This window comes from Mustela putorius, unplaced genomic scaffold, assembly GCF_011764305.1.
Source record: "Mustela putorius furo isolate JIRA1106 unplaced genomic scaffold, ASM1176430v1.1 tig00000407_pilon_pilon_pilon, whole genome shotgun sequence".
NCBI classification, from domain to species: Eukaryota; Metazoa; Chordata; class Mammalia; order Carnivora; family Mustelidae; genus Mustela; species Mustela putorius.
Genome location: NW_025421373.1, coordinates 9,920,743 through 9,937,784, shown reverse-complemented (window position 1 = coordinate 9,937,784; position 17,042 = coordinate 9,920,743). Strand labels below are relative to the sequence as shown.

The 17,042-nt window shown below is 41.1% G+C and overlaps 1 protein-coding gene across 1 annotated transcript in view; it reads right to left on the bottom strand.

Moving 5' to 3' along the window:
* The window catches only part of SLC1A3 (solute carrier family 1 member 3), a 76,561-nt gene that overhangs the window by 39,690 nt on the left and 19,829 nt on the right, over positions 1–17,042 (bottom strand). Inside the window, exon 3 of the mRNA XM_004738004.3 lies at positions 15,502–15,639. Within this exon, the coding sequence (XP_004738061.1) occupies positions 15,502–15,639 (138 nt within the window). The remainder of the gene's footprint in view (positions 1–15,501; positions 15,640–17,042) is intronic.

The following is a 17,042-nucleotide window of genomic DNA, read 5'->3' as shown; positions in this document are numbered from 1 at the left end:
ACCATCTGTAAAGACCAGTAACATTCTGGGCCTGCTCATGCTTCAAGAAGTTCTCTTCAAGCCCCTCTCTGGACGAGGCTGCCATTCTCGAATGTGGATTTCAACTATCTGTACGTGTAGGAGGCTGGTATCCGTAGCTCCGTGTCACAAGAAGGACAAAGGGTTTAGCCTACAAAAATACCGTGATTGTGAACAAAGCCCATAGAAACCATGAATACCTTACAAGGGTAACCAAAGGTTGTAAAAGCCAATCTCTCAGACTGCCCTGGGTGGGGGGGAGAGGAGGGAGAGACAGTATGAAATATGGTTCAGAGTACATTTGGAGAGTGTTCGAAGATCTGATTAATTATGGGGACACAAATGGTAGATTCTGTAGGCTCAAATTAATTTAAGAACTGTGTTCTAAATTATATTAGAAAACATCTTATTGACACAAACCTCAAATCCCTTGAAAAGTTTCTAAGTTAAATTTTTGAAACTTACGTTTGTTGCTCAGAGTGTCATAGTCTTACATGTAGATAAAAAAATTAAACATGCAGATCTCTTAAATTTTCATCTCCACATGGAGACAGTGCAAAAATTTTTAAGAGCTTAATAATGGGAAGGTATTTAGAAGAATAAAGTACTATTTCTCGCACATCTGTGTTTAGTCCTTGAAATAAAAAGGATAAATACAAACCAAATGGTAAGTCAGAAGTTGAATAATGCCTAATTAAAAGAAAATTCTAGGGGTGCCTGGGTGGCTCAGTGGGTTAAAGCCTCTGCCTTTGGCTCAGGTCACGATCCCAGGGTCCTGGGATGGAGCAGCCCTGCATCAGGCTCTCTGCGTGGCAGGGAACCTGCTTCCCTTCCTCTCTCTCTGCCTGCCTCTCTGCCTGCTTGTGATTTCTGTCTGTCAAATGGATAAATAAAATCTTAAAAAAAAAAAAAAGAAAATTCTAAGTGATCACACAGAAATGCAGAATAGTTTACATTAATCCTAATTCTATAATGCTATAGAAAATAATAGTGATTCAGATAACAGTACTCTAAACACTCTCTACAAACCCATAGTTCTCAGAGCCCAGTTTAGCCTCCTCCATGTAGGGGTTGGGATAAATTAAAAACAAGAAAGAAAAAAAGCCATGAAATTACTGATAAATTGTGATAAAAAAGAAATTCCTCTCTTTTAAAACATAGTAGTGGCTGTCACTGCTGCCTTTTCTCAAAAACTGATCTCATTTGTAAAAATAAAATGAAATGGATGATTGGAGTCTGGATATTTGTTAAGAAAATAGCCTCTTAGTCAAAATTTGACCACCATCTGCCTCTTCTGGTGCTGACAAAAATCTCCTTCCGTGAAAGAATCTTTGATTTAATCTTAACTTTTATATGTACTCTTTTGTGCTAAGTAGACCAATGAGTAGATTGGCAGGAATAATGTACCAAGGTAAAATTGATTAATTTTGCTCTAATATATTTGATCTCTGTTCCTCTCTCTCACTCTTTTCTGTGCGAAGTTGGGAGTTGTGAATGCCAAAGAAAATGTTTACTTAACAAAGATACATTTGAATTTGAGTGTATTGTGATTGAATGTCGAAAATGAAAACATTTATTTGGAAGGATCGAGTATGCTTTGCTCCAGAAAAATTCACGGCAGCCAATTTTGCCTTTTGTACATTAAAAATAATTACATTATTTCATTCAAGTCCTCTTAATAAGTTGTATTATGACTGGCATGTGGCTGAAAATAGAAATTGGTTAACAGTGAGTGTTTGTTGAGTACTCACAGGACTCCTAAAATATTTTAAGAGGAAAATGATCAAATTAGATTCTTACTTGAAACGACCAAGGAAGAGCTACCCATTTCCAACAGGGTAACTGAAGACAACGAATGCAAATTAAAGCTTAGCCATGCAGAATCGTGAAGCTTTCTTTGCATCTCCTTTGTGAGTCTGATGTAGGCACAGTCTAATCTATGACAACTATTACAAATATGTATTCTATAACGTGGTGTCATGTGGGATGTATATTTCATTAGAATAGATGCACTTTGGGCTTTGGACAGAGATGATTTCAATGAGAAACATCCCATGGGATCAATTCTATCCCTAACACTTATATCCCAATAGCACAATAAACGTGGGGTCTCTGCTTCCCCCATAGACACTATTTGTACTGCACAGAGGAAGGAATTATTTGTACCTGCAAAGTTTCAAGGAGTCTTTCTTTTCTTCCTCAAAAATTCCTTTTAGAGCATTCTTTGTGAATAATATAATTTTTGATTTCTCGTAATAAGAAATAAGGAAATACGAAGTTTTCAAAGACTTAGGAACCATGCAGTGGTATTTTCTCCTTAAACAGATATGATGCCACCAATTGTTTTCCTTCTAACATCCAACTCCCCTGTCCCAGTAGGGAGGTTAAATGGTCTTTGTCAATGCGGGCAAACTGCTACACAGCCTGACTTGGGGACACCTCCTGAGAAGCCTGGGTGCCCAGCTTAATCAGAGAGGAGACACGCGGTCTGCCTTCAGGCAGCTTGCGTTTGGACAGGACACTCTGGCCCTGAGCCACCAACAGCAAATCACTGGGCTGGAGAATAAAGTCGACACATACCAGAGTGTGGTTCTGTCCGACCACGGGGCAGACATTACTGAACAATGTCTAACATTTGTTTGTTTGTTTATTTATTGAGGATTTTAATCTTATGCCCCTTTTGTGGATTTCAACACAGGAAGGATAATCTGAAACAGCAAAATAAACAGAGGAAACCAACTGCTAGTGAAAAAAAAAAAATCCAGTCCTTGTTATCAAGGATAGTTCATGTAATACTCTGTGTTCTTTATAATTCCTGAGTTCCTTGGTCAGAACAAAATCCATCCTGTGTCTGGCAGCATCCCTAAGGCTGTCTTCCTTGATAGTAACTTCGAAAGACCTAACCAGCTTTAGTTTTCCCTTAATAATAAAGATTTTTTTTTAAAGACATGTTCAGTGGTTTCAATTCAGCTTATACCGAAGAGTCTTTGGAGGTTTTCTTTAATGAACACAAAGGAATGACTTATAATTAGTCTGTATGTTACATCTACATATACTGCTGGTGGGGATATAAAATAGCGCAACTACTTTGGGAAATAGTCTGGTAGCTCTTCAAAAGATTAAGCCAAGTTACCATATGATTCAGCAATTCTGCTTCAAGGCATATACCCAAAAGAAATAAAAACACATGCCCATAAATGTTCATGCAAAATTATTCATTATAGCAAAAAAAAAAAAAAGTGAACAACCCAAATGTCCACCAACTGATAAGTGGACACATACCAGTGGTACGTCCACATAATGAAATATCATGTGGCCATAAAACAAAATGAAATACTAAGACGTGTGACAGCATGGATGAACCCTGAAAACATGCCAAGTGAGAGAAGCCCATCACAAAGGACCATATCCTATAAAATTCCAGGCATATGAAATGTCTTGAATAGACAGATCTATAGAGAAAGAAAATATATTGGTGTTTCCTGGGGCTGGGGAAATGGGGTAATTAGGGAGTGTGTGCATTGCGGTGATGGATGCCCAACTCTGAATGTACTAAAAGCCATTGAATTATGCACGTAATTTGGGTAGATTGCATGCATGTGAATTATATCTCAATTAAGTGCCTTTTTAAAGGGTGTCTCAGTTGGTAGAGCCTGCAACTCTTGATCTTGGAGTCATGAGTTCAAGCCCCACGTTGGGTATAAAATTTACTTAAAAACAAAAACAAAAACAAACCAGTAAATCCAAACAAACCATATTTATGGGGCACCTGGCTGGCTCAGTCAGTAAAGCACACAACTGTTCATCTTGGGACTATGAGTTTGAGCCTGGGAGTACAAACTACTTAAAAGTAAAATCTTAAAAAAAAAAAAAAAGTGCTATCTTGAACTAGGGAAACCTAAATCTATCAATACCAGTGAATAATTTTATAGGCTTCATAGAAATAAAAGAACCTCCCCCTCTATGGTAAAACGGCTCCTATCATTTTATCTATCTATCCATCCGTTCATCCATCCATGAATTGCTACACCCAATGTGGGGCTCAAGCTCATGACCCCAAGATCAAGAGTCTTACACTCCTCCAACTGAGCCAGCCAGGTGCCCTGGCTTCTATAATTCTCAGCAATAAGGGGAGATTAGCAGAGGATGGCAAAGTGCTGCAGAAAGAGTTTCTAGCAGTTTAAAGTCTGATACATGCTGTTATGTAACACTCTTTCACATAAGGGAAACATGCTTATGTGATGTATGCAGCACTTTTCAAGCACTTGACCTCACTTGGTAGTTGTTAAGTTACTGTTCAGATGTTTATTTAATAGGAAATTATACAAAGACTTTCAAGCTATGTTCCCATTGAACATCTGTGCTCTGTTAAGCTAAACCCAAATGTTTTCTACTAAAAGCAAGTGACACTGAGTGCTCAATTCAGAGGGAAAAGCAATGAATAAAGTCAATGGATTGAATTCTCTCAATTTAAAAATTTTCCACCGCAAACTTTTCTTTTCCTTCCTTTCTTCCTCTCTCCCTCCCTCCCTTCCTTCCTTCCTTTCTTTCTTTTTTTTTTTTTTTAAAAAAGAGAGTCATCCAGGGTTGGGTAGGGTCAGAGGGAGAGGGAGAGAGAATCTTAGGCAGGCTCCATGCCCAGCATGGAGTCCCAGGGGTTCTATCTCATGACCCTGAAATCATGACCCAAGACAAAATCAAGAGTTGGACGCATAACTAAGGAACCCAGGTGCCCCCACCATAAATTTTTCTTAAGGCTTTCTTGACTTCTGCTGATCTGAATGGTAGCAGATAAAAGGGTTTGAAAACTATGTAATACTATACCTAAATGGTATTAGAGAACTTAAAATTGCCAATCATGCTTAGGTTAACAGCTTATACATGGAAATATGTTTATAGCTTTGCCCTTATACTGCATGAGAGCCATATTGTCTTATAGCAAATGTGCTCCTATATCATACAGAATTTAATATATAAACATTTTTTAATGGACCCATAAAAGTGTTATGAATTTTCATTTTGTTATTTCTAAATATGATTAAAAACTACTACACTGCCTGGCTCTAAAACTGTGTTTGGGATCCTTGTCAAAAAGGGATGCTTGCAGACATGTCATTAAGCCTACGTCCCAAGATAAGACTCCCAAACTCAATTCTAAAATTAAAGAAGACATGACAAGATTCCAGTAGAGAAGCACTAATGTTTCCATTTTTTCTTAAATACTTAGTGTATAGGTTAGGTGTCCTGACATTAAGGATTTTTTTTTTCTTCTATGTATCCCTATATTATAATTTGGGAAACATTTGTGACCTACTTTTTGGTAGACAGCCTTAAAATAATGAAACTTCACCTCTTAGCACAAACACCCTTGAGAACATTGCATTTCTATTATAGCTTAACTAGAAATAATCTAGTACAGAAACAAATTCTAGAAAAGTTGTACATTAAAAGAGTTATCAACAGATGAGGCACTGACAGACTTTGAGTTAGAAGGACCTTGGGAAACCAGAACAAACATACAAAGCTCTGTGTGCACATTCACACACTCATATTATGCTGTAATGAAAACTGTGCCCCCAAATTTCATAACGCAAACATCTACGAGATCATCCCCTACTAAAGACATTCATGCTCTGTTTGCAGAAGAGTTTTGGTAGTTAATGTAGAGCACTGGTAGAAAGATTGTACCCAAATGGAAAGAAAGTAAAATGCTTGCTTGGCAAAATCTTCTTCACTGACAGCTCTTAGGGTATGCATGTATGTGTGGGGCAGGTGGCATAGGTCATTAAAGAAACATAAAATATGTTAAAATCATCTTAAAATATTATACCCATCTTATGTGTCCTCTGCTTTTAGAAGTGTAATGAAATACCTGGGATTTGCTTCAAAATAATCCAGTAGTGGGACCGAGTGTAGGTCAGGGAGGCGGCCCAGGGATACTACAGATGAAACAAGACTATGTGTGTATACGTACAGATATTTTTGCTGGAAAGTACTGATAAGTTCTGGTAATGTGGATGTTGTTTAGCAGGCTGGATCTAGGAGACTTATAGTCATCTTGATCTTATGGAATACTTTCTAAAACATTAGCCAACAGCTCCTTCCGACTTGTTGCTTGTCTCCAGAATCAAAGAACTCAGACACCGGCCACCTTTCCTCCAACACCCTGTGAAAGGAAACCCCCTTAGTAATTCAGGGGAATTTTCTTTCCTCTGAAGAAAACTCGGGTAGAAACCCAAGCAATTGTTGAAAATAAATAAATACACAGATGGCAAAACATCTTTCCCCACAGGAGGAAGTTTAGGAAGCGGACATTTGAAAACAGTGTTACACTGGTATTGTAGAAATTGATGGGTTCCTAAAGCAAGTGATCATGGGTCATGCACTGGCTTGCAGCCTGGGGATCTGACATAATGAGGCAAACATCGTCTTCATGAGGACACTAAAAAGAAGTTTAAAACCTAAAAACCTAGATTCTACCCAGATTCAAAACTGGCTTGATTATTCCAGCAGATCAATCCTCCAGCAGAAAGTAATACCACCCCAAAACTTTCTTTCTGCTTATCATGAGATGCTCTCTAAACACAGAACAGAGGGATGATGGGGGTACTTAGCATACCCGCAGTCATATAATCCATGACACTGTCACAGAAAGCCTTGTCTGGCTATAGAAACTCTCTCTCTCTATCTCTGTGTGTGTATATGCACGTATATGTCTTTCTGTTGGTATACACTCTGGCATCTTTTTTCTTGGCTTTCTGGGACACAGGCAAGTCTTCTGTTTGTTTGTTTGTTTTAAAATTTTATTTCTTTATTGGCGGGGGGGAGCAGAGGAAGAGGGATAAGCAGACTCCATGCCCAGTGCAGAGCCCCACACAGGGCTTGATTTCCCAACCCCGAAATCATGACCTGAGCCAAAATCAAGAGTCTGACGCTTAACCAGCAGAGTCACTCAGGCATCCCCAGACAAGTGTTTTTTTTAACAGACACAGGTTCCCAAACATTTTTAGGATAACTGGTTCTCCTAGGAGAAGTCCATTCAAATCAAAATCAATAGACTGGGTGTCTCTGTGTGTTTGGGAGTACTTTCATGTTTTGCTCTATGTATTTCTATATTGTTTTGCTCATGCAAATGATAAACATTCATTTTACATAAATGATTTTTAACTAAAATCATGTGGGGAAAATAATGCTGTCTTTGGGAGCATGCATTAGTAGGGGCAAGGGAAAAGCCAGAGAATGCTTTCTGGAAGAGGGAGTATCTGAACTCATAAGGACCTGACCTAAGTGATCATAGCCCCAAAGAATGATTCTAGAAAAACTGTGAAGTGGTGGTTCTTAACCCTGGTGCATCATAAAATCACCTGGAGAGCTATAGCGACACATCAACTCCCATGCCCTATTTCAGATCAATTAACTAAAGAATATGGGGGTTGGGGGTTGGGGGAGGGGAGGCGATGTCTGGGCCCCATATGGTGTAATTATCCTGAATGGGACAGTACAGACTCTCAGAACATGGCCTCCAGAAGTGAGTGGTGCATAAGGTTGTAGAAGCTCACTGTAGAAGCAGCCCCAGCCCCCAAGCCCCACTCAGGGGCCTTCCAGTCCTTGAGCATAATCTCCAGTAAGAATTCATCAGGTAACTTATTCTCCCGGAAGCCATGATGGCACCAACAGAACAAAACCATCTATTCCCAGCACCCTCCACAGACCTATAGTTCCACAGTGCTTTGAAGGAAATTATCAAATTGGTAATATGAGGGGGGAAACATTTAATTTTCTTAAAAAGTGATTTAATTTTACAGGAAGCTTTTAAAATTTCTTTTTAATTTTTTTGAGGAAGCTTTCAAGAAATTTCCTACAAAGCAGAACTGATGGAAAGCACAGGCTAATTTGAAGCTTCTGCAATTTACAGATAAGAGTTCCCGACTCATGCCCAAGCCTTCTGGAAAGTTGCATCTGACAGAGAGTCTTGAGCCTGTGGCCTCTGGTCTTTCAACTCAAGAACTGTTCCATTTTAACCATAAACATGTTTCCAGAAACATTCAGTTCTGAGGGGTTAGGAGTGGGCTGAACTCCTTTGGGCCAGTGGTTTATTGCTGCTGCTACACCAGCTTGCCCAAACCCAGCCAGTGTGAGCAGAGGGTTGGGTCCAGGAAGGTGTCCTACCCCATCATGTGACATCTGGAGCCCTGGGTTCAGTTTTGGGAATGGGGGGTACAAGGGGTGGCAATTAGGGTCGTGAAGGGCCCGGAAGACCAGGGACACTTAGCTTATGTTTAGGTGTCCTTTGGATCATTGGAAAAACTGTCATTCTCCACTGCTCCATATGGCACAAATAGGAACACTGGGAGGAACTTATAGGAGACAGACTTCTCGACAGTTCCGACCGTCTGAGAGTGTTGAATGTTCAGGGGGCAGCTGACAGCCACCTTCCAGGGGTGTGTGTGTAGAGAGTTCCCGCTGTGAGTGCCAGGCTGCACCCCATCACCTCTGTGTGACTTCCAGCTAGGAGAGCCTCAAGTCTCCTGGCTCCCCATCCTGAAAGCGACAGTTTCTATGATTGAAACCCTGTCAGGAGGCTCTTCTCTCAGAATTCACATCCAAAAGGCCACATTTCCAAGGCGGGGGAGGGGAGGTGATTTTTGCTGGGAAACTCTCAGGGCCCATCCCTGGCTCTTACTGCATTGAATGGGGAGAGTCAGGTGTGAGGAAAATGAGGAGGAACACCACAGCACATGCTCCGTCTCCTGCTGACAGAGCTGTTTCCTGCTAGGGAGCAGGAATTTCCTGAACGCTGGAGAATCCGGAAGAGGATGGTCACATTGCTCCTTGTGTCCTTTGTTTCCCACTGGGCTCACCCTACCTGGGTCACCACTACCCTGTCATAGCGCAGTCCCAGGCCTATCTCCCAACCAGACTTGGAACTCCTTGAGGTGGGGCCTTGTCTTCCTCACTGTGGTATCCTCAGGTCCTAGAAAAGTAGCTGGTATGTGAAACGTCTCTACAAATGTTTACCGAATGAAGTTGTCTGTAATAGAAAGGTAGACTTTTTCTGCGATAGCTAGACTTACATGATTCTGTCTACATCTCGACAAAACCCCAAATCCACTAAAAATTTTTAAAATGAAATTTAAAAAATAATTATCCAAATTTCTTTCAACATGATGCAAAAAAATAAAAAAAAAAAAAAGCCAGGTGATCTCTACCCCGCAGACAGTCTTCCCATTTTATCCCAGCCCCTCCTTCTCTAGATGGACATTCCTTGCCTCCCTTCCCATGTTTTTGAGCAGCTCTAGAGAGAAAATAAGGCAGGGCTTGTTTCCAGGCCACCACCAAGTTCGGATGCACGTTGAGACAGAGACTCAGTTTGTCTCGAGTTTTGGTTTGCGGGGAAGGCTCTGCTCACAGTGTGTGGAACCCGGGGTCCTATGGATTCCGGGGTGACACACACTGGGCCTGAGTTTCTCAGGAAAGACTGTGGAGTTGTATAACCAATGAAAATATTTAGAATTCTGTAGCTGGGATAAGTCAATCACATCCCACGCTGGAGGGCAGAAACCAATCCCCTCCAGTGGCGAGGAAGGAATTCTCTCTGGCTCCCATGTTATTACTTGATTAACTTCACGGTTTCTTAAATTTACCTTTAATGGGAAAGTGATTGCGGCGAGGAGACATGTACAGTCTGGAGGCTTTGTGCCATGCTTCTGAATGGAAACTGTGTCCTCTTGCTCTAGAACTTGCATTTACACAAAGCGGACCACCAGGACGGCTCTTTCTGATGTTACTGTGACGGCCAAAAGCTCCCGCTAACTGAGCACATGCTATGTGCCAGTCATAAATCCTCACACCATAGGATGTACCCATGACAAAGGTGCTGTTATCCCTCCATTTTACAGAGAATGAAAGGGAGGCCCAAAGCATCTCCTCCCCACCTAAGACAGACACTTTTGTTCCTTCTATAAAATGTATGCGTGGGGAGAAGTGGAGAAATCTACAGTCTCTTTTCTCATAAGTAAACACCTGGAGTATTTCAAATAGGCCTTAGCTATACCCCAGGGCCATGACAATCAATAGTTTAAAATATTACATTTTTCTTACGTGATTTTGGCTTTCATTTTTGAAGCCCTTCACAAACCCTTCACATGTCCAAGTAATCGGTTAGGAATTGTCTAGCTCATTTTTTGCCCCCTCATGTTCAAAGAAATGATAAACCTTTAGATTATTCTTATTGTAACTGCTATTCTTCCGAAGCCAGAGGGATATACTTTGAGGTACAACACTTACTATTCTTTTATTTTAAAGGCAAAAGGGCCCTTGTCGGTGATGGCAGCTTGTTGGCCTTAACGATCATTAAGTTTGTTCTATGTTTCACCAACTACATTGGTCAATAGGTTGGGGAGGACGCTGCCTAAGGAATAAGTGACACGCCACAGAGCCTGTCACACGGAGGAGGAAGTACAGGCAGGCAGGTAATATTCTGTTTTTTCTGGACTTAAAAATACTTGTTTGATTTTGGATATAAATAGAGTTATTAGTTTTCCAAGGACAAAAGGGCTCCAAAGTTCTTTTGCCCTTGGGAATGTTTAGGCAGAAGCTGGACAATGACTTGGAGGAGATACTACAAGGCTGGTTGGATCGCATAGTGTTTCCAAAGTGGAGTAAATACAGTGGTATTCATTTATTCTGGTGGGACAGAAACCCCTCTTTAATGAACAGTAAATCCATAGTAAGAAAGTCATTCTTTTCAATTCTCTTTCAGTTCCTGTGTTATAGGAGTGACTAGTCTTATTGTGGTACTAAATGCATTTCACACCTCATCAACACCATCCCCTCTCCCCACCAGGCACCTTTTTAAACAATGAGAGCACAGGTGTCAGGTTCTCAAAACCTTTGGCAGGCAATAGTAGCAATCCAGAATTTTATTACATTGTAATTTATAATCTCCCTCACAAGACAAGTAACAGGAAATTTCTGTAATGATTTAAAGCACTGGAAGAAAAGTATGTTGATTTCAAGAACATTATAAGGAAATGAGAATAGGGGCATTAGCCATATAACTTTGGGATGGAGATGCCATGACTCAGAGTGTCAGATCTGGGATCATGTTCCTAAAATCAAATGTCTTTCTTGTTGCTCTGGTTGCCCTCCCTTGTACCCCACTCCCAGAATTGAACCCAGTACTCCAGATGTCACATGATGGGGTAGGGACACCACCTGGACCCAATACTCTGCTCACACTGGCTGGGTCTGGGCCAACTGTTGTATCAACTGCAACAAACCAGTAGCTCAGAGGAGTTCAGCCTGTGGTCACCTAACAGATGTCCCCTAACAGAGGGCCAGCCTTACTCCCTCATGGCTGGAATTCAGATTTGCTTAAAATATCGTGTGATTTCTGGGCAGCTCTCCCCATCAAACCAACACACTTCCTCTTGGGGATTGTATCTTTGTGTTCATGTCTCTCTTGTGCCTAGCTTAGTGTCTGACATTGTAAGAGCTCAGAAAATAGCTGTTAATGAATGAATGAATGAATGTTGAAAGATAACCTCTGTCCATCTTATAACCTCAAGTCCAGAGCGCCCTGCCATGGGCCACAGACACTGGTCGCACTCTACTGCTGTTGGCCTTCCCCCACCCGTCCTCTTTTACTTTCATTATACCCAACTCCACAGAGATCATTGGCCAGGTGATGCTGCCCACTTCCCGAAGGCCAGAGACACAGGCTGAGGTAAGAAATTGAGGAGGAATGCACATTTAGATGAGGCAAGAAGACAGTACTAGGTTTTCTAAAAAGATGAAGGAGGAGGTGGTAGTTATGTCTACACGGCACAACCTGAAATGGAGTTTAATTATTATCTAGTAAATTCAATCAGGATAAGCCAGCCAAACCAACTCATATTTCTGGCATGAAATACCTAGTTTGGCTGCCTGTGCTGACCAAATCAATAGAAATCGGCGCCAAACCTCTATTTTATTGAGTGGTGTGTTGGCACCGACTTACTCTTCTTGTTTAAAAACACAGGTACTTGAGTACAAATCCAGCCATCGGCTTGCTCCCAGCTTCTCTGGCAGCTCTGGAATGTTAACACACACTGGGGATATTTGGAAAGACTGGAATTTCAAATTTGGAAGGAGGAGAACATGGCTTATTGGAGCTTTAAAGCTCCAATTCACAAATGTGGATGTTTCAAGTACGAAAATCTAACTGAGATTTCTGAGTTTAAATAGGACTTTAATATGATTAAATATGCAGAATCTTTCAAAACAAAATACCTAATCCAATCAATGCAATAAGGGCTTTGTGCATTTCAACTTCTGTCTGCAGAAACTCTGGGACTTTTGACCTGAAAGCATTGAGTCTGTCAAATATTTTCCTCCTGGGCAATATTTCTAGGGGAGCATGAGCCCTGAGTTCTGATTCTGCTGTTCCTGCCAAGTGTGGGAAAGATCGGCACAGCTCTGACACAACATGGTTATACCCAGAAGATAGGGAGGAGACATTTCCTAATCACTATTTGCTTAGGTGGCAATAAAAACCTAATTCAGAACCCCTTAAGTGTTTAGTAACATGTCGAGTGGAGCTTTGCATGGAACCGTCAACAGTTGAAGAGGGCCATAAGGGAAACCCAGTGATCTATGGGTGCATCCAGTTAGCAGGCACCCGTTACAATGAATGGCACTGACATTCAAGCCCGAGTGCCTATACTGGTAGCCCAAGAGTTGGTTTGGGCCAACTCTTTGTTAATGAGCTTTGTTTGGCTTGCAATGTTTTGTTCTGTTAATTGTATCAAGGTTAGAAAATCTGGAGGTTCTTAACAATTTTTAGGCTTCTGGACTCTCTTGAAAAGTCAGCAGATTTGGGCCGCGTTGACACGTGGCAAAAATGTTGTCTCTTGTCTATACTATTCTGTGGCTGGACCACTTTCCACTTATCATCATGCTTGTGCCTGTTACTTCTCCTGTCAAAGCAAACTATTTCTCTGTATCAATGCCTCTATCACAGTAAGAACACAAAAAGTAGCCTTAAAGGGCAGCTTCATAGTTAATCATCCCCTGCTTGGCCATGGGAAGCATTTGAGTTTGCTTTTCCATTCTAAAATAACAGTTCTGACTTGGTTCCCTCCCTAGGCAACACATTCTCCGACACTTTCTCCACATTCTCTAGCATCTCCTAGCATACATGGGGGTCCTCCAGGGGTGCAGGCAATTTTCAGAAGTTCTCCCCCCTCGTTCCCATTGGGTCATATCCTTCAACCTCTTTTTGGTTTGGAATCACTGTATTTAAAACCCTGAAGGGAAGTCTTATTGATTCAATTGTTCATTGCAATTGATCACAAGTATTCAAAATACAATGCAGCTTGGAAATTACTGCTTTGAGGTTAACATGTTAAAAAGATCTTTGGCAAACTAAATTATGTCCCTTGCCTTAACACAGTCCCAGAAAAGGGCTGAGAATCTTTTCATGGTCCCAAGTGGCAGCTTCCCCAACTTGCAATTAGGTCACATTTTAAAAGTTCATTTAATATTGGTTGCTTGCAGTTTATAATTTCTTTCAGTATTATAAATGTTGTTAGTTTTTCCATGGTTTACCCAGAAATTTCTTTTTCACCATGCAAAGGGATTGCATCATAGTGGGGTTTTTTCCTGACAAATTATTCAATGAAAGCTTATATTCCTTCAATAAAGTTGGTATACTAAGTATTAGGAAACATCAGGAAAATCCACTTTGAGGTAACTGTCAAGTAAGATTGCTACTAAGGGGAAGTAGTATTTTCTCTAATTGTACCAAATGAGGGCTTTCCTCTTAGAGTGACACAGTGGGTTTTTAGCACAATTACCAGAAAGCAGAAACCTCTGAACCCTGCCCCACCCTCGAAGAGACAGTAAAAAAGAATTCAGAACCCCTCAAGTTTGTGTCCAGGAAGATCACAGTGACTCAAGTCAGATGCCAGCCAGGAGGGATGGGGAAGAGGGACAGCCTGATCCACTAAATAAAATGGTGCATGTGAGTACATTCTGTCCTCTCAGTGCTGTTGCAAGAACTTGCTTCCCAGAAAAATGTCACTATGTGGATAATGAAATGAGAATGTGAGCTCACATTAACATCAATCTAGCCTCTGTGATAAAAGCTGGGGCTGCTATGGTTATCCCTGGTCAGCAATGGGCCAGGGCACTTTGGTAACAGCACCCCCCATCATCTTGCCTCCATGATTGTTTTATGGGCACTTCCTCCATGGGAGACTCGTGGACAGGCAATCACTTGTTTAAAGACCTGAACAAGTGGAAGCCAGTAGAGATCCACAAGGCATTGGGGGAAAGGTTGACATAGCTCCTGTCCAAGGAAGGCCAGCCCTCCCAGGCATGTAGTAGTCAGAATCTTGCTCCATGACTTTTTAGTTGTGCTGTGAAGTTCTTACTACACAGAGATCTTAAAAAGAGATTATAAATATCCTTGAGAACTCCCTGGGAGGGGAAGGGAAAAGATGCTCAGAGCCAGCTCATATAGAGGGGGAGTAACATGGCCAAGGAGGGACAGTGAGCCAAGGGTAGAAAATAGACCAGGGTCAGTAGTACCTGAGTTTTGGGCTTTAGCTACAAACCCAGAAACCATCCTGCTGGGACAGTGTCTATAGACATTCTTTCTTCATGTCAGAGATGTGCTGTGGGGAAAGAGAAGAGTGGGCAGGAAGGAATGTATAGTAACTTTTTTTTGCAACTTCTTGGCTCCGTTGGCATTCACTAGTCACAAGACACAAATGACTCTTGAAGCATTTCCCATGCAGGAGTCAATTGCTAACTTCCTGCCACAGAAAATAGCTCCTACCCCACAGATCTTCCACTCGTTGAAAATCCAAGTGTCAATGGACAAAATATCTAGATGGAGAAATCTCCCTCCCCCTCCCTGTTCTCCCACCAGCGTAAAAGGTAACGGGGGTGGGGGACAACCAGAGAAGGAAATGATATCATGCGGGTTCACCAGGAAAAGATAAAAGTGTTGGTGGCAGCAGAGTTGGTGAGTGTGGTGTGGGCATTACCTCTTGATGAGGCTTCCAAGAAGGCTCCCGCTCAAGTCCTGGTGGCTCTGAGAACAAGCATTCTTGCATCAATAGCTAATAGGCTGTCCAACCAGATGTTATCTGGGTGGGATAAGAGGGTGAGAAAACAGACCTGTTGTACGCTGTTGTCAACTAGATCGCTGTGGTCAGAGAAGGCTGGCTGTGTCGTGTTTAGCAGGGTGCCTCTTTTGTAGCGAGGCAGACCAGATTATGTGGTTGTTTAAATCTGTTTCCTCTTGTGATTGGTAAAATACGAGAGTTATAATCATTCATGCATTACTAAGGCCTCTTTTCCATCATTCTGAAGGGACTTTTTTTTTTTTTTCTAGAACAGAGCATGCATCCAGCAGAAACCTAAAGCATTTGCTTTTCTAAGCGATCTTTTGCAATAAGCACACTTAAAAAAGAACCACACTGCACATGGTACCTGTGACAAGACTGGAGATGATAAGCGGTAACACCAGCATCTGTAACATTCGCATCAGAAGTTCCCCAGGAAAAGAGAAGTACTTGACTTCCCGGTAGCTCATTTTGTAGGGTCGGAGGGTAAATCCAAGGATGGTACCTGAAGTAGGGGGAAAACGGAGAAAAATTGAGTTTTTTTTAAAAACTGAAGTTTAGTCATATTCCTAGGGAGATGAGGAACAATCTGGGGAAAAGACGGACGATTTGGCTGGTGGTCACTCCTGTCTGACGGGAGTATATGTATTTAAGCAACAAATATTTGTGCTGCTTTAAGAGCAAGGGGTATGCCTGTCTCTTGGGTTGTAGTCTAGAAGGGTCTGGCTGAAACCAGGGCTGTCAGCAGGACTTGGAGAAAAAATGTTACTGGCTTCAGCAAATGAAAAATTTCTTTGTCTAACTTGAATGCAGCAGAATCCACTTTGACATGGCTCAGGACAGAGTTACAAAGATAGGGCATAACTAGGAGACAAATCATGTATCCACGAACTAAGCAATATAGAAAAAAACCCCTCATAATGAATTTCCTTTGTAACAACAGATGTTAGGACTGCTAGTATAATCACTTATAAAGGGTGGTGTAATTTAATTTCTTTTCCAAGTAAAGAAATTCCTCTTGTTCACATTGTTAATCCATTTTCATCATCTCCCTGTCTGCACACCATGCTTTCTGTCTACATGGTCTTGGTATTACCTTGGCAACTGTATTGTACAGACTCGTTAGTTGCTGGCAAAAGAAGACTCCAAAATGAGCAGAGGCATTTTTTTTCCAAAAAATTTCCCTGAAAACTTTAGGGGGAGTAAGAGAAGGAGAATGCAACTTTCCCCTTAATTTTCCTTCTGCTCCTGGAACTTTAAAATATATTTAAAAAATAACTTTATCTGTAAATTAAATGATGCGCCATAACTTTTGAACTGTTCGGAAATCAACAAATACATTGAGGAAATTTACTCTCTTCCCCACCTTTCCCTATTGCCAAAGAAAATGTATTTATTCCAATACTGTAAATATTTTAAAAAACTCCTGTCCTGTCATTACTAAAACATGTGAGTTATAGAGAAATACTGATTTATCTAGAAGTTAGAGTCTGGGGAAGGGGGAGAGAATACTGAGCAGACATGTTTTTCCCAGGGAAGCAAGCAGTTCTTTAAAGGAAACTGAATCACCCTAACTTCTTATGAAATGGGCTTCTTCTTTAAGGAAATGCACAAAGTTCATTTCAGTTGTCACAGCAATTCCAGTTTCATTTCTTGGGCGTCAGCAACCATGAAGTATCTATCCATTCTTTGATTATGTGCTGTGATGATATTCCAAGTAAGAGTCTGAATCTATGTGATTAGGAAATCTGGCTGATCCGGTTTTCAGGGCATTTAGGAAAAATATTTATCGTGTTTTCCTAATGCAACAATAATATGTTCAAGAGAGAAAAGGTGATCTGGGAAACACAGAAAAGAGAGGCAAAAGCCTGCCCCTATTGGTTCTACCACTTAAACAGCAAATAGTTA